Source organism: Pteropus medius, unplaced genomic scaffold (genome assembly GCF_902729225.1).
Source record: "Pteropus medius unplaced genomic scaffold, Ma_sr-lr_union100, whole genome shotgun sequence".
NCBI lineage: Eukaryota > Metazoa > Chordata > Mammalia > Chiroptera > Pteropodidae > Pteropus > Pteropus medius.
This window is the reverse complement of record NW_024340701.1, coordinates 7404366-7423953: the sequence shown is the minus strand read 5'-3', so window position 1 is coordinate 7423953 and position 19588 is coordinate 7404366. Positions and strand designations below refer to the sequence as shown.

The window sequence follows — 19588 nt, the reverse complement described above, 5'->3', positions numbered from 1 at the left end:
TTGCCAAGGGGCTGCCCTTTGTGGGAAGTAACAGGGCCTAAGAGGCTGCTGATTAAACAGAGTGGCTTCCAGATCTGGGACTAACAGCTCCTGAAGGCCCTTCTGCTCTTCTGCCATGAAAGTAAGAGGCAAGAGGGGAAGAGATGGTTGCCCTACACTGGGCTTAGGCACCTGCGAGCCTGTCTCTTAGTGGCCAATGCCCTCAAACCTCATTGTCCAAAGAAAGTTGTTGGGATTGGGCCTCGCTTATCAGCAGTCTGCTAAAATCTAATCCTGGCTCTGCTGTCTGCACCCTGCACACTGGCATGGGTGAGATGGGGCTACAACCTTCCAGAGGAGGGGCCTTCTCATTCATGCAGAGGCCAGTGGCAGCAGCAAAAGAGGCCCTGGCTGTGCATTTCCTATGGGCAGGAATGACACATCTCTTCTATGGGGCCCCACAGTCCCTGCCCTTCACCACAGCGTAGACTACCATATTGTTCCTATGGGTCCTTCTGATTGCCCTCTGCCCGACTCCCTGGAGAGTGTCCAGTGAAGATGAATGAATAGAGTCTGTGCACCAGGCCTTAGCTACCTGCTTCACATCCTCGACTATGGTCACATGAGCATGTAACATGCCCAGATGTACGTGAGCGCATTAACCACCTACACTGACATATACTGTCCAGGTTACAGCCAACGAAGGGTGCAAAGATCCAGTTTGCTACCCCACCTTCTCCCAGATCACACACATCCTGGTACCCAACTCTTATTCCCCACCACCTTAGCTGCATGTGCACACTGCGTAAGCCTGTGCACACAGGGATATCATCTTCCTTGCCGCCCCGGTTCATTTCTAGGCATCCCTCAGCCTCCTATCAGCCTGTCACCTCCTCCAGGAAGCCTGTGCGGCTTCCCCTGGTTCATCCGCTCCCTCTGGGGGCAAGGGCTTTGCCCGGCTCACCCCAGCGTCTGCAGCGCCCAGAACGCGGGCAGGCCCTGAGCAGGGTCACCAAGAGCCTGCTGATGGAGGAGTGGACCAAGGACATGAGGGAGGAGGAAGAGGTGGCGGCAGCGAGGGAGCGTGGGGCGGAGGAGGCAGCAGGAAGGGGCGCGCGCGCGGGCGGTGGCAGCCCAGGGCCGCGCGCCCAGCCTGAGCCCGCCCCGCCGCCGAGCGTCACGGAACCTGCTTGAAATGCAGCGGAGGAGCCGGGGCGGGCGGCAGCGGCGGCGGTGGCGGCGGCGGGGGCAGCGGCAGCCCCGGTGCCCTGGCAAGGACTCGGCGGGCTGAAAAGCAGCGGCAGCAGCGGCACGGGGTGCGCCGGTCGCGGCGGCCGGAGCCGGTGGCCCGCAATGGGCCGCCCCAAGCGGGGCGCGCTCCGGCCGCTGGCGCTGCTGCTGCTGCTGCTGCGGCTCCAGCATCCTGCGGCGGCGGCAGATCCACTGCTCGGCGGCCAAGGTGCGTGTGGCTAGTCCCCGGTCCGGCTCTGCGCGGGCGGAGCTGCCAACAAAGCGCGGCCTGGCCGCCGGCGGAAGGGTTGCGCCAGGGCCCCCCAGCCAGGGCCTGGCAGAGGTGCCAGGCGGAGAATGGGGCGGGGATAGGCTTCTCTGGAACCAGCTATCCTTTAATTTGTCCCTTGTCCCCGAGGCTCCCTGTGTTGTGGGCTCTACCCTCCGGCACCTGCTCTTGGGGGATGGGTTCAATGGGGGCCAGGCGGGTCGGGAACTTTGCGGAGGGTGACGGGGGAGATTGGTCATTAATGGTTTCGAGGGGGCTGTGTGATTCTTGCTGTTGGGGTTTATTTGACACGCGCGCTTAGCAGCGGCGGTGAGCGGAGCCAGACTTTGCCGCCTCACAATGCGTTTCCGGGGACCCCTGCGCGCTGCGGAGAAAGAGGGGCTGCATGCGACAGGGGGATATGCCCGCGGCGCCCAGTGCGTGTATCGAGGCGTGTCTTCGTGGATCTCTAACTGTGGGCTGAGTGTGCATGCAGGTGTCTGAATGGGGGTTATGCCTATGTCGTGTGACATCAACTATGTGCCTCGCCTCGTGCCACGAAGCTGCCCGCCATCCCAGGAACCCTCCTGCCCTCCTTCAGGATCGAGGGTGCCGGAGGCCTCCGAGGTCGTTGGCTTCAGCATCGTCTCCTTTCCTTCATCCCAATAGAACCCTCCGTGTGGCCTCGGATTCGGCTCACGCCCCCTTTCCCCCGCTCAGGGCCAGTCAAGGAATGTGACGAGGACCAGTTCCGGTGCCGGAATGAGCGCTGCATCCCCTCTGTATGGAGATGCGACGAGGACGATGACTGCTCGGACAACAGTGACGAGGATGACTGCCGTGAGTGGCCGGCGGGGGAGGGAGGAAACGGTGGGGGGCGCCATGCTTAGCGCGCACGTGGCGGCAGCTGCAGCCTGAGGGCCACCTGAGAGGACCTCATGGCCGCAGACTGCAGCCGGGAAGCCGCCCGGGCGCTACGTCCCGCGGTGCTGGGTGGCACTTAGCGATCCGGCAGCCGGGCGGCAGGCGTGTCCTAATGGGGTCGGAGGCGGAGCCTGGAGCGATGGGGCCCTGGAGGAGTGCTCGCTACACCCGGTTGCTGGGCCGAAACTGTCGACGGGGAAGCGACTGTCCCTGCATGCGTCTAGCTTCCTGCGATCTGGCCCTCCGGGACTCCTGCCTCGGCTCCACGGCACGCGCGGGCGTTTCAAAGTTCCACGCGGCTTGGGGCCTCGCTTTGCTCCTCTTCCTGCTTGGTTTTTGTGAATGAATGGGCTCCCCAGGGCCCCTGATTGGCTGGGCGAGGACCACCCCATAGGCCCCCGTGGCCGGAGCGGCCAATGGTGGGGCGGGCGGGTGTGTAGTTTTCGAGCGCCGTGGACGCAGGGGCCCTGCCCTGGCCCCGCCCAGACCACACCCCCGCTCTCATCCCCGGAGTAGTAGCTGCAGGCAGGGCGCGTCACTGACTCCCGCAGCCTTTCTGCCTAGTCACGGTGAAGCGCTTTTTGCGCTACCCTGGTTTGCCGACCGTGCTCTTCTGCCATCTCTGCTCAGGCATGAGTTATGGGGCAGATCAGGAAGGAGGGGGCCAGGATGAAGAGTTTGTCTCCTGAAAGGGATCTGAGGATCCCGAGGCCGCTCGTGAACCCCCGACCATGCGCTTTTCTGAGTGCGGTGTTTGCACACCCAGGCACAATTGCTTTGGAAGTTCCTTCTTGGTTGGGATGGTTTCAGATGTCTGTGGGACCGGAAGCGAGATATCAGGCAGCTGCCACGGAGAAGTGTAGTTCCAAGAACAGGAAAACAAAACTTAGAAACATAGATGTAGGCAGTCATTCATTCTCTGTTACTGGGTTCCTGCTGTGTGTAGGCACTGGGCCACTTGGAGAATAGGCCCACCCTGCTGGCCAGGGAGCACAGGGTCTACAGGAGGAAGGCAGCAGGTGGACAGACCCTCAGCTCCACACAAGGGTGGGGAATGGGGTAGAGGGGGCACCTGGACAGGCACTGTCTGTTTAGTCATCGAGGTTTGAGAGGTTTTTTGTTTGTTTTGTTTTTAATTGGATTTGCCAGTAGCCTCCGGGTTTAATTTCTCTCAGACCCAACCTAAAGTTGGCTCTGTGACTGGAGCACATCATTTCCTTCTGCCTCAGTTTCTTTACCTGACCACTTGGGCTAATGATTCCTGCCCCGGTTTTGAGGACCAGTTCTAGGAATGGAATTGGATATAATGGGACTTACACGGGCTGACTGTTAGCTGTGTGCCAAGCACTGTGATAAGTGCTTATCTTATATAAACTCTTAATCTTCAGAATAGTCCTATTTTACAGACTGAAGAAACTGAGGCACTGAGAGATTTATTTGTCCCACAGCTATTGAGCTGCATTAAATAGGGGTTTGAATTTGAGCATCTGACTCTAAAGTTATTAGCCTAATCATAACCCTGACCATTTCCCAGTGCTATTGAAATTATGAACATGGCTGATCTGGGGTAAAATATTACAGTGAGTCTTGTCACTGGGAGTTGTTCTTCTGTGGTCCCCTTACAGTGGGAGTTCTGAGGGTGAGGCAGGGACATAGAAACTGCGTTTGTGGGCTGGTTTCACTTTATCTCCCTGATTCTTTACAACAGCAGGTTGTGAAGAACAGTTTTTCTTGTCATTCTGTTTATAGATAAGGATGCTAGCTCAGAGAAGTTGAGTGTTTTGCCCAAGGTCACCCAGCAGAGAGTGACAGAACTTGGTCAGGGAGACTATCTGCTGCAGTGGGGAGTGTTGTGCCAAAGGACCCAGGAGGGTGGTCCAGGAGCCGGAAAGTCAAACTCTGAATGTTGGGCCTGTCACTTTTCATCTCCATGTGAGGCTCTGGACAAGACGGAGAAGTGAAGTAGCAGGTAGCTGGGTGGTTCCAGATGGGACCTGGAGAGCTCTGATGGCCAATCTGGGCTCCTGCTTTCATTCTGAAATGGACGGGGTGGAGTCACAGGCAAAAAGGAGATGAAAGCAAATGACATAGATGGCTTGGAGTGGAAGGAAGTAGGGGCTTTGCTGGTAGTATCAAGTATCAGTTACACATGGCTTGACCTCTATGAGCTTGTTTCCTCATCTGCCAGATGAGGGTAGCTGTTCATCATAGGTTATACACATAGAAAGTCTTCACACAGGGCTGGTGAAGAGAAGGGAATGGATGAGTGACCTCACTTCCAAGGTCTTTCGAAAGGAACCCCTAGGAGCCACAAAGGGGGTGGCGGCTTTGGGTGACTGTATTCAGCTAGTTGTTCAAAAATGATCTTTTTTCACCCCAACCATCCCCGTCTGGGGAGTTCCCCCAATTCTGGGCCTCCTGCCCAAACTACATTTCTTTGAACTATCCTCTTCTCAAGGTTGGTGGTTCCTCCCTGAGCAGCCTCCTTGCCTTATATCTGAACCCCTTCTTTGGCATTTCAACCCTTCTGCCCCATGAGAGAGCCTGAACCACCCCACCTCTGTACTTTTTGACCTGCAAAATGAAGGTTGCAATTTGTAAGTGAAGTCTGTGTGAGGCAAAATAAGTTCAAGCTCCTAAAGGGGCCAGAATGCAGCCCATGAATACCAAGAGCTGATGGAGGCTGGAGGGAGGGAACTCGTATGTTGAAGAAGCCCAGGAAGTCTTCCTGGAGGAAGAGACAGCTAAACCAGGCCTTGAACGATATTAACTAATACCTTACAGCTTATCATTTTAAGATAGGTGGTACAAAAAATGAAATGAAATGAAATGAAATTAAAAAAAAAAAAGGTGTATAGTTCCCATATTACAGAGGAGAAAACTGGGGTTCACAGAGGTGAAATGACTCTCCCAAAGTCACACAGCTCCTGAGGGTTGGAACCAGCTCTCAAACTAAGATGTTCTAAACCCTGATCCTTTATCTACAGCTGGTAGGACTTGGCCTTCTGGAGACATGGATAGAGCTGGTGATGTGGGGAAAGGAAAGGCTCATGGGGCTTCAGTTCTAACTCAAAGGGACTTCAAAGTAGAGGAAGGGGCTGGAAGCCAGAGGGCCAGGCCCAAGGAAGCCCGGGGGAGCCCAGCCAGGGGAAGTGGGGTGTGGACCTGGGTCACGTAGGCCAGCTAGCCCCTTGGCTTCAGTTTCCTGTTTCTTCTTAGTGTCTAGGTGTAGAGACTGGGGTTCTGGTCTCTGGCCAGCCCTTTGCTCCCAGAGTAAAGCAACAACAGTGAATACTTACTGAGCACTTGTTGCATTCCAGGTGTTGTGCTGAGATTCTATGTGCATCAGCTCATGTTCCTAGATTCTATACAATGTGGCAACTCTATGAAGTACCTGCATTATCCCTATTTTACAAAGGCACAGAGGGATTAAATAACCAGCCCAAGGGTATGTACTTTTTAAGGGAAATTGCTGGGGTGTAAATGCAAGCACCCAACTATGGAACTTGTGCTGTCTCCAGCACTAGCTGGTGAGCTTGGGCAAGTCCTTCCAGGCCTCTGCTTCCCCATCCTGAGATGACATCAAACCGTCCCCTCTCTTTCTGCTCTGGGAAGAACTCTATGTTTCTTTGTGGGTGGGCTAGGGGGCTGGATAGATAGATGGTGGAGTGGTTTTGTGCACAAATTCCTCTACCATGTTCTGGCTTCTTTAGGCTGCCCTCTTCTCCCAACCCCCATCGCCCTCCATCCCGGGTTTAATAAAGAGTGGCTGTAGCAAGTTCTCCCATGCCCGAAAGTTCATTAGCTGGGCAAGGCCAGGCTGCAGAAGCGCTGAGGCCTGCTGGGAAGCTGACTTGTAAATAATTAAAGCTTGGCCACAGCTCCCAGCTGGGGCTGCAACCTGCATCTGGCCTTCAGCGTGCCGCCTGGCCTTGGCCCCATTCTCTTACCCCCAACACCAGGCCCAGCTCTATATCCTTTTTTTTGGATAGAGTCTTCAGACAGACGGTGCTCCTCTTCTCTGGACATCGGTTTCCTCATCTGACTAGGTGACTCCATCATTCAGAGTCCTTCTGTGACTCTGTGACCGGTTCCTGTTGCCAGTTCCCCCTCTAGCCCCTCCCCACCTCTTCCTATGAGCCTGTGACACCAAACTGTAGTTTCAGTCTCACTCTTGTTTTCCTACTGTTTCTCTCCTCCAGCTCTTTGCACATGCCATGTCTAGAATACTCTTTCTGCTCCCTTACTGGTTACCTTCTTTTTGTCACCTTAGAAGGTTCAGCTCAGGTGTTATACCTCCTCCGGGAAGCCCTCCCTGCTACCCTCTCTCCCCCAGGCTGAGATACAGGAGTTGAGAGAGAACCGTAGGTGTTCAATGAATGACAATGAGTACAATAGTTCTTGGAGGGAGGATTTTTCACTGAGGTCTCTAGGTACCTAATTGCTGAGGACACCCCCTCCCCACCTTACCCCCACCCCTATCTTCCCAGATGTCTTAAGGTTCCCACAGCTGCAACCAACTCACTGATTGCCCCAAGGCCATTCAGCCTTGGACCCGAAGTGGAGAAAGATGCTTAAGGAGGATTTAAGGGAGGAAATGAGTCAAACAGGCCTGGTTGGTCTGTGAATGGGTGGCCTGGGGCCCTGGGAGGAGCAGAAGATGGCTTCCCTCAGGCCATTAGTTTGTCCCAAGGCTAGTTTCCATCACTTCTGGCCTGTGCTCCTTTCTCCCTTGCTGTGCCTGGGAAGGAGGGAAGCCTGACAGCCCCCAGAGCTCTGCCCAGCAGGCTCTGAGCTTCCCTCATCTCGTCTAGGCCCAGATCTATGCCTCTGGGCCTGGCCTTGGAAGGCCTTAGGACTGTTGGCTGAGACTCTCCCATAGGCCTTTCCATGGATCCTCCTAGGGCACCATGAGCCCCTTGGCTTTCTCAGGTCTGCTAGGGATCAGAGTGCAAAAGGCCTCAAGTCTGTTTGGCTTCATTCTCCTCAGTTGTCTGCAGATGGCTGACTTGACAGTTTACCCTCCTTGGGAAAGTTGAAGCCAAAAAGATCTCCCCTGGGAGCAGGTGAGGAGAGGGAGAACCCAGGGGGCTGATGGAGTAGGAGTGTGTGGACTTATTTGTGCCCTCTCAAGTGATGTGACCAATAGAAGCTCTCCTGGCCCCAAGACAAGACGTCATATCGCCAGGCGACCCCTAGGAAACCAGTCTTGGGCCTGTGGGAGGGTGTGGGGGGCTGTGGAGCCAGGCCCTAGGGCCCCAGTTCTAAGCAGCTTTGATAACACCTACGCTACAGATGCCTTACATCCAGATCATCCAGTCTTCGAAGGCCTAGTGGAGATGCCACCTCCCCTAGGTAGTCTTCCCTGTACTCTAGCTTCCCAGTCCCTGAGTTCCCGAAACCCGTTCCTATCCTACCCTAGCCTCAGATCCTTCTTCTCCACGTTGTTCACTCTGCCAGCCTTTTGCTGGGCACTAGGGACTCCAGAATAAATAATTCACTCAAGGGAATTAACTAATAACAGATATTGGCTACTTACCCCATGCCTGGCAATGTGCCAGGCAATGTGCATTTATTAGCTTTGTTCCCAACAACTCTGTGAGGATGTTTTATTATTCTCACTTTAAAGAAGACGAAACTGAAGCTCAGAGAGCTTGGCCAATGTCTTAAGTGGTGGAGCCAGGATTTGACCCAGGTCTGTCTGCTCTGGAGACAGGCTCTTCCTCTCCAAGTTCTTTCTGTCTGCCCTGTGGGGTCAGAGGCCTGGAGTTCATAAGGTGTGGAGAAAGTCAGTGAGTGGCTGCACTGAGCTGTGCCTCTCTATAGCTATAGGTTTCTAACCTGGGGATCCCACAGAACCCCAACATAAAGCACCCCTTTTCTAACCTCTTAGGGTATGACTTTCCACAATGGCCTCTCTCGGCCATTGCCTGTGAGGGAAACTGAGGACCCAGTGATATGTCACTAATACAAGTGACCTCAAGGAGGGTCAGCCTCAGTCTAGCAGTGTTATTCCTCATTTATCATCCTTCCTCCAGAAAAGTCTGAGAGCCCAAGTCTTCAAGACTATCCAAAGTGTAGCCTTCATTTCTCTGAACCGCCCCCACCTTCCGCCTCCATGCAATTCCCTGACTAGGTCTTTGCACATACTTTTACCTCTGCTGGAAGGGATTGTCCTTCCCTGATTCCTACCCATCCTTCAGAATCAGCTTATTACCACCTCCATGACACTCTCCCCATATTCCCAGTGTGATCCTCTGTCTGGATGCCCATGGCTTTGTGCACCCTTGTCATAGCGCATTGGAAGAGCTCCAGGTGGCTTCAGACTGTCTGTGATCAATTTGAGGTGAGAGATGGCATGTGAATGAATGAACAGGACTGAGGGAATGTGACTCACTTTTGAAGGTGAGAAGCTGATACTACTGCTCAGATGTGGGTGGCCTAGGAGCTTCAGAGAAGGCCCTGAGGGGTCCTTGCTGGGTTCCATCCCCAATATGATCCCTTCAGAGAAGGCCCTGAGGGGGCTGGAAAAGGGACCTGAGCATTTTTAGGGACCCTGGTCAGGCCCCCTTTGTGAGCTGGGGTCTCCTGAAGCCCAGAGAACACGAGTGACTTATTGGCAGTCACACAGGCTGCATCATCCCAAGAGGGCTTTACAGGGCTCATGCTGCAAGCTTGGGAGCTTTTCTAGCCCCAGGTTTCAGGAGGGGAAACCAAGGCCTTGGTAGCCGGAAGTTGTCTCCAGGTGTTAACAGAGATCCAGTCTCAGAACTAGGGTGTCCTCAGTTCCTGGGCAGGACTCAAGTCAGAACAGTACGCTCCCACGTCTTACCCGCTGCAGCATCTGCCTTTAGCTATAGATTTCTATAGCCAGCACTACCCTTTCTCTTCCCTGCTGAGTCAGGACAAAAAATGTCCTGGGGGAGGTGGCATCTCCACCAGACCTTCAAAGACTGGGTGATCTGGATGTAGGGCATCCGTGGCGTTCTCAGGCTGAGGGCCAGGCACAGGCTTCTGCGCACAGAAAGGGCTTTGGGCTCCCATGCTGGGGGACCTCAGGTGCACCACCACCCCTGGCTGGGCACTGCACAGCCACCCCTGGATTGCTGGGAACTCATCTGAAATAGTAGTGCTAATTGTAATAGGAGTTAATGAGCATGTTTGCTGCTAGGGGCTTTCTCATATAAGACCTCCTTCAGCCAGGCCAGGAAATATCATCACTGCACTGCACAGAGGAAAGAGTCAAGGCTCTGGGAAGTGAAGTCACTTGCCCCAAGCCGTCCAGCTGATCAGTGGCAGGACTGGTTCATACCTGTCTGGCTGCAGAGTCTGATGAAGGTGAAAAGAAGAGATACACATTCCACATGCACACATCCCAGTCACAGCAGTGGGAAGGGGGTGCAAGGTGAGCTGTGGCCTCCCTTCCTTTCCAGACACTCTAGGGATCCCTCTTAGCCATCCTTCCCCCTTCCTGCCAGTGGTTATACTGGCTCCCTCCTGAGTAACTCTGGCCCCTGCGTGCCCTCAAGCATTTTTAATCACCAGCCATGTTCACCCTGGCTCCTCTTACAAGCTACTATGTGCCACAGACCCTCGGCAGCCCATGGGACTTCTTCCTTGAGCACAGGGCCACCTTGTCCCGGCCCCACAGGGCAGGCAAAGCAAGCAGATTTAGGACACAGGAAGGAAAGCAAGGAGAAAGGATAACTGTGTTCTGGCCCCAGGGACCCCCCCACCCCAGGAATAGCCCCTCAGCTGGAGTGGCTCAGGAGGGGCCCAGCTGTGAGCTCTGTATCCACTGTACCTGGTCTGATCTGTGTGTCCCTAGCAGGGCCCAGCCCAGGTGCCTATAGCTGGCCATATTGGGGATGGAACCCAGCAAACTATCAGACCCCTCAGGAGACCTCTGGTGATTGAGAGTGTCGCCCAGCAAACCAGGGCCATGGGGGTTCCAGGTCCACGCAGTTCCCATGACCCCTCACGGCCACCGCACACAGCCCAAAGCCTCTCTGGGGACTGCCAGTCCATGGGAGTGGTCATGTGATCACCATTCTCCCCTGATCCCTGGCCTTGAGTTGCCACAGGGACTTTATGCCAGTCACTCTGTAGACTATTTCAGTTTCCAGCCCTGTTGGCCTGTTAGACCACAGTATGGCCATTTCCAGTTTGTGCCTCACAGCCATCCTGGAAGGCAGGTGGTGCAGGAATTAATTATTAACCCCGTTTTCCTGATGAGGAAATCGAGACTCAGAGAGGGCATGGGCTGGCCTAGGGCCACACACCCAGTCATTGGTAGTGCTGAGGCTGAGACTCACCTCAATAGTTTTTATTTATTAATTTTTCCAATGGAAGTAAATTTTTCTGATTACATAAGAGTAACTTCTTACTTGTAATAATAATAAAAATGCAGACAATACAGAAAAGCAAAAGGAGGCTGGTAACAGTCACCCTTGGTTATACCACCACGTAAGCATCATAGCCTCCCAGAGGTTTTTCTCCGCATGTGAGCCTGTGTACGTAAACATGTGTATTTTTTTTTATTAAACAAAAATGAGGATGTGTTATGCCAATTGTTTTTTCCCCACGTCACATATGTCTTTCCAGGTCAATAACAGTAGATTCATATCATTGTTTAAAGAGCTAGATAGTATTCTGTTGTGTGAATCATTCCAACTTAACGATGCAGTCTCCTATTGATAGATATGTGTTTAGTTGGTTCTGTTTTTCCTATCCTACACCATGCTAGGATGAACATCCTTGTACTACATCTTTGTGCATTTGTCTGATTTTTTCTTTAAGGTAAATTCTTACCAAGGGGATTGCTGAAAGTGGGCATTTTCATGAGACAGCCATGTTGCTCTCTGTCTCTCAAGAAATCGGTTTTCCCACCTCACAACAACACTGCCTAATGCCCCATGGCCTTTGCCAGCTTATAGGACTTCCTTCTTCCTTGAGTGCAGGGCCACCTTGTCCTGGCCCCACAGGGCAGACAAAGCAATCAGTTCTAGGCCGCAGCAAGCAGAGGAAGGAGAGAGGACAACTGTGTTCTGACCCCAAGGACTCTCCACTCCCACCACAGAAAACAAAAGGGAATAAAATGAGTCTTCGTTCTTCTTAAGATATTTGTAGAATTCATCTCTACAATATTATAATATTTGTTCTGTGTCCTCCCCTAACTTGCTGTGTGACCTGGGCAAGGGACACTCTCTCTCTCTCTCTCTCTCTCTCTCTCTCTCTCATCTCTCTCTCAGCTTCATTTCCCCTTTATCCATTGGTCCTTACTCCACTGGCCCTGAAACCAGAACTCTGAACAGATTCCTTCTCCCTGGAGCTGGCCTCAGGGCCAGTCCTGGCCTGGGGTTGAGAGCTCCTTACTGCCTGGCGAGGGTTAGTGGGAGCGTGGCTGGCTTGGTGGGAGGATTCTGGGCAGGTAGATGGAGGGTAGCTGGACAGACGTCTTAGGGTCCACTTTCAGAACTCAGCCCCGAGGCCTAGATTCATTCCTTGAACCACTTTCCCTTCTGTTTTCTTCCTGTGCCTGCGATTGAGTTGGATTCAGGGGAGTGACAGAGAAAAATGGAGTCAGACCCTCCAGCCCTGTGACCCACTAGCTGGGGTACCCTGGTGTGGGACTTAGATTCTGAGCCTTAAGTCCTTGGTCTGTGAAATGGGATAGTGAGCCCAGCCCGCAGAGTTGTGCAGGCTGATGTAAAGTGTTCTGCCCAGAGCCCAGTCCTGAAAATGAACATCCTCGTTCCCCTTCCTGACCCTCTGATCACTGCACAGGGAACAGCCAACTAGAAGGGACTGGCAGCAGCTTTCCTCCTCCTCCACCAAGGACACAGCGAGAGGGCAGCTGCTGAAATAGCAGCAGGAGAGATGTAGGTCAACTGGTCAGTTGGGAGGAGGACTTGGCTGCCTGGGAGAACAGCAGCTTCTCGGGTTGGGAGGAAGTATAGGAATTATCTCATCCCTCTCCCAACTGCATTGGGGGTCCCAGCGTGGCTGCTTCCTGGGGGGCCTGGGGGAGCTGGTTAAGCAGAGGGAGCCAAGGAGAACTGGTTAACCAGCCAGGCTTGGCATGGTTAGTTATCCAGGAGGGGCCTTGATTCACCAATGGGTCCAAATCATCAAAGAGTTGGCAGCTGATGAGAGGCAGGAAGGCCCCGTCAGGCCCAAGTCAAGCTACTCGAATGAACAACTGGAGACCAAGACTGGGCTTTCCTGGTGGCCTGAATCCAGGGACATTCAGGCCAGCACTCCTCTCTCTCTCTTCCTAGACCCCGAGCTGCCATCTGCTACTCTATTATCCTCAGAGCCCTCTCTCAGCCATGTACCCCAGCATATGTGTGTGAACATAGGGTGTGCATTCTTAAGGATGGGGTGCACCAGGAGGAAGGTGACAGTTAATGGACACATTGAGGCCACGGGGCCAAGGTGATGTTCTCTCTCTTCCCACACTGGCCAACATGTCCCAGCCAAGCCGAAGCCAAAGCCCCCACTGGCTGTTTGTGGTGGGGAGTTATTTATAGCTGGAAAGGTGTCAGCAGTCTCTGTACCCAGCCTGGCCCTTGCCACAGCCACCTCTCCCCACTAAGCCTCAACTTGAGCCAACTGTCTAGCCCCCACTCACCCCTACCCAGAGGGCTGAGGTTAATATAAATGCCATGACCCAGAGGACAAGCCCACCTCTGCTCCACCCCTGCCCCTCTTGGGGTCTTTGGTCATGGGGAGTGGGGCATCTCCAGTCCCCTCTACATAATTCTCTGGGATTCTTTTGTTTTTCCCTGAGAACCAGGGTGTTCCCAGGAGTTTACCACAGTCAGTCTCTAGGTGCGTGTGTGTGTGTGTATGTGTGTGCGTGTGTGTGTGTGTGCATGTGCGCGCGCACTTGTGTGTGTCGGGGTGACGGAGAGAGGGGGTCTAAGGAGCTACTCCTGTTCCCTAAGGTCAGGAGGCCTGGAGCAGGGAGCAGGGGCTGTAAAATCCAGCCACCTACACAGGGGACATGGCCTAAACTGTGCACACAGAGTTGGAACCAACTGTTGATTAACAGAACCTACATCCACTTAGGATTTTCTACCTGTTTATTTATTTTTTACTGAGTCTGACCAGGACGATTTTTGAATACCTGTGAGCAGACTATATCAGCTACATATGTGATGACACTCTTGTCTCCCCTACCACCTGCACCCACCCAACCCGGGCCACAACTGCCTGCTTCTCAAGAGACAGAGGGAGAGCAGAGACAAGCCTGGCCTCCCAGTGCCAGCCACACCTGGTTTTCACTGCAGTCCTTCTATATTCTAGTTGGGTGGCCTACAGCAAGTCCCTTGAACCTGAACCCAATTCCCACTCTATGCGTATGGGTAATAAATAATTTCTGGCCTATGTAAAGTATCTGAAAAACCTCACTGAGAGCCAGTCATTTCTTCCTACACCAAGAATTGGGCCACGCCAGGGCACAGAGGTCTGTCTGTTTGCAGCCCGTGTGTTTGCAGCCCCTGTTCCTGTGCCACCTCCTCTCCCAGAAAACCTCGCCCTCCCTCGTCATGGCCATTGGCCCCTCTCACACTTTCTGTGCTGAGTTCTTGCCTGCCTTATCAATGTTGGTTAACTGAATCCTGTTGCCACTCCCTCCCACCCACCCTTCAGCTCTCAGCTCCACTAGGAACCAGTTAGCCTCACCTTGTCACCAACTTGCTGAGTGAACTGAGCAAGTCTCCATCTCTCTCTGGGCCTCAGTCTCCTGACCTGTGCTGGGAAGGAGTTAGGATTGGATCAAGAATTTGAGTCACTTTGGGCAGCTTTTGAAATTTGATTCCTTGGCCCCTGTCTCTGACTCCAAACCTCTGCTTGTTCTGCAGCCAGGTGGGAACCATAGAAATGAAGATTCCCCTAGGCCCACCTGCCTCTGACTGCTCCTGGATGCATCACCTCATCTATGATGGTTCCCTGTGATGCAGATAACAGCAAGGCCTCTAACCAGGCGCCCCGGGGTCATACTTCCCATACTTCCCTACTTCCTAGCTGTGGGATCCTGGGCAAGTTGCTTCACGTCTCTGAGCACTGGCTTCATCTGTAAACTGAAACCATCAATACCTAATCCTCAAGGTAGCTGGAGGATTATGTGATTTAATTTACAAAAAGCACTCAAAGCCCATGATCAGTGTTCAAGTGAAGGTTAGCTAAGCTTATTTGGCCTTCTCTGACCCTTTATCTCCTGTCTGTCCTTCAGGAATCCCCTCCCATGCCAGGCTGCTGCCCTGCTGGGTAGAATGGGAGGGGCTAGAGAGCCCCCCCAAAGGCTCCTTTTTACCCCATCCCCCCCGTCCCCCCACCGTGGCTTCTTCCCTGTGGCTCTAGGCCATAACTTGTCCTAGTTTAATTAGGAAGAGTCCTTCCAGGGACCTCATTAGGAAATGAGCCCAGAGCCTCAGGGACGTCTGGGAGGGGTGGGGTGCAGGAGAAGGTTGCATTGTGTCTGACCCTGCCCAGCCCTTGGCCCTGTGCCCCAAATATGCCCAGGAAGATAAGGGAGCTCAGTCCTTTAGAGGAGAGGACACAGATCTGTGACATGGAGCATGGGCGACCAGGGCCTCCATCCTCTAACCCCTGCCCTGCTCCAGCCTTCCCCCGCTCCCCACCTCCTAGGATGGGAATGGTGAAAGTTGAGGGAGGAGACTTCTCTGGTTCTGCCCCACCCACCCCTGGTGCCCATTGTCCCCAGCCTGGCAGTGCAGGTCTTCGTGAACGTGTGTTGAGTGAATGAATGAGTGAGCTGTGGCTCTTGGGACTGGAATAGCATCCTTATTTGGCCAAAACAGCCTCCCTATTTGCATCCAAATACTGGAATTCCCTCATCAGCCCCAGGATTCGGGGTGAGGTTTCCAGCTTCTACATGAATACCTCCAAGGACAGGGAACTCATTGACTGACCCAATAGCCTCTTCTGCCCCTGGACAGCTCTTTCTGTTAGAAAATCTGTCTTCCTTTCGATCCCAAATCTGCCTCCTGTGACCCTTCCATCCCGCTCTGGTCCCAGCTCTGTTTCTGGGGTCTCTGCTCAAAGAAACTGCATCCACCTTCACCCCAACCCTGCTCAGCATCCCTTCCCAGCCTGTGACAGCTAATGTGCTATATGGCCTCAGGTAAGGCCCATCTCCTCTTGGGCCACTGCTTCTCAGGGCCTGGCGGGCTACACATTTGCACTCAGTAAGCACTGGCTGCCTCCTGTAATCTACCTCCCAGAGAAGTGGAGGGTGAAGACAGATATGCCATGCCTAGAGGTAAAGGTGACATCTTGACAGACAGCTTGTTCTTTTGGTTGGCAGGGAGGCAGTGCCCAGACCCTGTGATGAGCTGTGGCCCAGCGCACAGGCACTGGGGTCTGTGGATGGATTTCTTCTGACCTTGGAACCAGTTCACAGCATGGGCTTCACTTGAGCCTTGGTCAGGAACCTGGGAGCCATCACGGTCCCGCTTTTCCTCATCTCTAACAGCCACCAAGTCCTTAGATTCCTCCCCTGCCACCTGCCAGTGGAGACCCTTTCCCCATCCCACTGCGGCCTCCCCGACGCGCTGCAGCAGCACTGAACAGTCCCTGCTCTGTAGCCAAGTGCTCTTAAACATGCACAGCTTTGTCCTGCCCTTGCTCAGCATCCTGTAGTGATGTCCACTACTCAGAGGATCAAGTCTGCTTGACTGACATTCAGGGCCCTTCAAGACCTAACATGCACCTAGCATCTCTCCACCCCCAGACCTTACTGTCTACTTGCCCCTCAAACCTTATAACTCTGTGCTCCAGCCATACCCCAAACAAGGAGTAATGTCATAGAAGCATTACACTCACATGCAGTTCCCTCTGCCTGGTAGGCCCTTCCTCTGCTTGCCCAACCCCACTTTACTTCAGCAGTTACCATTTCAAGGAGCCTTCCCCCATGATGTTTCCTTCCATCTCTGTCCTTGCAACTCTGTACCTTGCAACTCTGTCTGATTAAGAGTGTGGGATTCACACCAGACATGGGTCTCAGGGGGACCTGGCCAGGTCCTGTGGTAGAGTGGGGAAGAAGAGGATGAAGGGATGGGGCTCTCTGGCTTTGCATACACCCAGTGCCCCTTCCATCCCGTGCTGTGTTTCTGTTCCTCGTGCTGCACCCTCATGATGCACCCTTATGCTGCACATGTCCGCACATGGATATTTCTGAGTCCTGGGAGTGCCTGTTGAGTCTGAGCTAGTGTTCACCGAAGGCTTGTTCTGTGCCAGTGACCTGTCAGGACTTGGGAGGATCTATAGATGGAAAAGCAGGCTTTGTCTTCTGAGCATTGGCTGCCTAACTCAATGCATGACCTTGGGCAGTTGGCCTCCCTTCTTTGAACCTCAAGCTTCTTTGGCTGTGAAAGGGCTGTAGGACCCAAGACACATCCGTACTCTGGTTGGGATCAGACATGGCTCAACAGAGCCCCAAGACTGCAGCTGGACCAGAACTTGCTCTCCATCTGGCCTCGGGGGCCTTGGGCCAAGCTTCATAGGGGTAGGGAGTGGGCAGGGGGTTGGCTCTCCTTTCTGTGAAATGCCCACCCCTGCATTTGCCTAACACTTTGGCATTGCCAAGTGCCTACTCCCACACAGGGTGACCAGCTCGTCTTGGTTTGCTCAGAACTGTCCTGGTTATTAAACTAAAAAGCCCTCGTCAAATGGGACATTAGGCTGTCTACCTGCACCCTGTAAGCCCTGGCCGCTGCTCCCCTCCAGGTCTGCAGCAGGGCTTCCCCGTTACTCGTGAGTTCTGCTGCCAGTTGGGCAGGGATCACTTATTTTTAAAAGTAAAAAGCTGATTTCTTCCTCATGTTTTGGGAGAATTCAGGGAGAAATAGAGCCCCTTGGAAGTAGGATCTGGAGGAGCCAGGGCTGAGCATCCTGGTTGGGGTGCTGGCGTGGACAGGGCCCGAAGGTCTGGCCATTGTCCCGATCCTACCTCTAACACAGCTGTGTGACTGCTCTCTGAGCTCCAGGTTCCCCAGCTCCGCCCTGCTCACCTCACATTAATACGGAGAGAAGCGTTACCTTGATGGCCCTCCCTGGCATTCCTGCTGCCACTAACATCCTTCAAGGCATTTTTCTGTCTGTCCTTGTACCATTTGGCCTCTCCACTTCCCAGAGGATGGCAGGCTGGAACTTCATTCCCACGTTAAATAGGAAAAAGATGGGGACATCGAACATTTGCCAGCACAAGGCTCTGTGGTTCACAAAGCCCTTTCCACATATTGCCTCTAGGCTCCTACTAGCCCTTGGGAAGCAGGCCTGGCAGCTTTTACTGCTCAGTTGTACAGATGAGGACACTGAACCCACAATCCCTCAGGATTCAGACCCTTTAATGGACAGGGATAAGGTAAGGAATGAAGATAGATGGTGGCCGTGCTGTGGCCATGGTGCAGGGAGGTTATAAGTCTGTGGGGGTCACTGGCTGGCTGGTCCTCTTCCCCTCCCCACTCCCACTTTGTCAATGTCTTCATCAGTAGGAAAGATGCAGATAGACATAAAGAAAAGAAGACACAGAAAGGAGCGGGGAGAGAAAGGATGGGGGTGGGGAGAGCATGGGGAGGTGGGGAGGCGGGGAGGGTCCGGGGTGAGTCACTACTTCTCGTGGTTCTCACAGTCTGTCTGCACCAATTCCTGACAGATGGAGGGTAAGAGAGAGCTGGTGCCAAGAGGCTGTCACCGCAGGCGAGCAGAGTTGGGGGGAGGGTGCTTTGTGGGGAGAGGGCAGCAGCTGGTGGTCTGGCTGTTGGGTCTTCTTGGAGCCTGCTCTCCGGGGACCATGGTTGGGGGCGGGCATGAATGCTGTGGGGCAGGAAAGTGGGCAAGGGGTGAGCCCACCACCTGCCTGGGACTGGCTGTGCCTTCACAGAGACAGCTGCCCCTCCCTTCTCCACACCCTGCTGCCAGCAGGGCCCTCCCTCCAAAGATACCTCCTACCCACCCCTCAGTGGGTATCGGGGGTAGGCAGGAACTCTGGGGGCTGACACTGACCTGTGATCAAGGTGGACCAGAGCAGGGAGAGCATGGTCACTGTGGGGTACTGGGAGATATCAAGAAACTCTTGGCATCACAGGACCGTGGGGGACTCAGAGTAGGGTGGGATGGCCTCATGCGTTCTCGTCCAGAGCTCAGTCCCTCTTTGAGCTGCCCTGGGTGTTTCCCAAGACTCCTTCGTGGCAAATGCCTCTTCTTTTTTTCCAGGCTCTGACACATTTTCAGGGGGCGGTCAGGCCTGACCTGGGGTCTGTTTGGCGTCTTCACTATCTCTTGCCTTTTTAGGGTATGGATTTCTCCAGGCAGGATTAGGTCTCATGGTCTCTATCCGTCACCACCTCCGCCTCCGGGCCCAGCACAGAGCAGGAGCTAGTAAACGCTTGTTGAATAAATAGATGGCTCCCTTGCTTGCACACCTCCTGGGATAGAGACCTCACTTTTTTTTTATAAGGCAGTTCTTTGTATTTCTAGAAACAAAGTTCTCTCTGATTCTTTCCTAAGAGGCCTCATGGGTCACAGACCTGCCACGGGAACCATGGCCTATCCTCCTGCCTTAGAGCAGTCCTATAGAGACCTGAGATACCCCCAAGCCCACCTGTCTCTTCAGTGGCACCTGATAGGGGTGGGTCTCCCCTGCATTCATCTCTAGGTTGTCAGTAATCATAGCTGCTATTCACTGAGCCCTCACTCAGTGCCAGGCGGTATCTCATTCAGACCTCACATCAGCCCTGTAGATAGGTACTGTTTTTGCTCCCCATCCTACAGAGGAGAGGAATGAGGTAGAGGAAATTGTGTGGCTTCCTCAAGATCATATGGCTAGTCTCTGAGTCAGCAGGTAGGGGACTGGCTAGTGGAGGGGCAGGAAGGCCTGCTGGAGCAAGGCATGCTGGCAGGGCTTGGGGGTTCATGGGGCTTGGCAGGGCTGAAGAGGGTCACACTCTGGAGGTAGATCTACCTCCCTCTTCCTGCTCCACATTGTTCCCAAGCAGATCCCTAACACCAAGACTCCAACTGGGCAGTCCCTCAGGCAAGACCCAGGGACCTAGAGACCAGGGCGTGGGTATGCTCCTGGGAGGAGCCAAAGGACCTTAACACAGCCTGTCCTGTTCAGTGACCCGCTATATACACTGGGCGATGGCTGGGGCCTGACAT

The 19588-nt window shown here is 53.8% G+C and overlaps 1 protein-coding gene across 21 annotated transcripts in view; it reads left to right on the top strand.

The window, feature by feature from the left end:
- The first annotated feature begins 1191 nt into the window (after positions 1 to 1191).
- LRP8 (LDL receptor related protein 8) overlaps positions 1192 to 19588 on the top strand; it is a 73838-nt gene continuing 55441 nt past the window's right edge. For 4 of the 21 annotated variants that reach the window (XM_039886514.1, XM_039886507.1, XM_039886496.1 and 1 more), the window contains exons 1-2: positions 1199 to 1438; positions 2147 to 2317. In XM_039886514.1, the coding sequence (XP_039742448.1) occupies positions 1333 to 1438; positions 2147 to 2317 (277 nt within the window). In that variant the 5' untranslated portion in view covers positions 1199 to 1332. Of the gene's footprint in view, positions 1439 to 2146; positions 2318 to 19588 lie in introns of all 21 variants that reach the window. The other 17 variants (XM_039886549.1, XM_039886535.1, XM_039886551.1 and 14 more) reach the window with 14 other exon arrangements.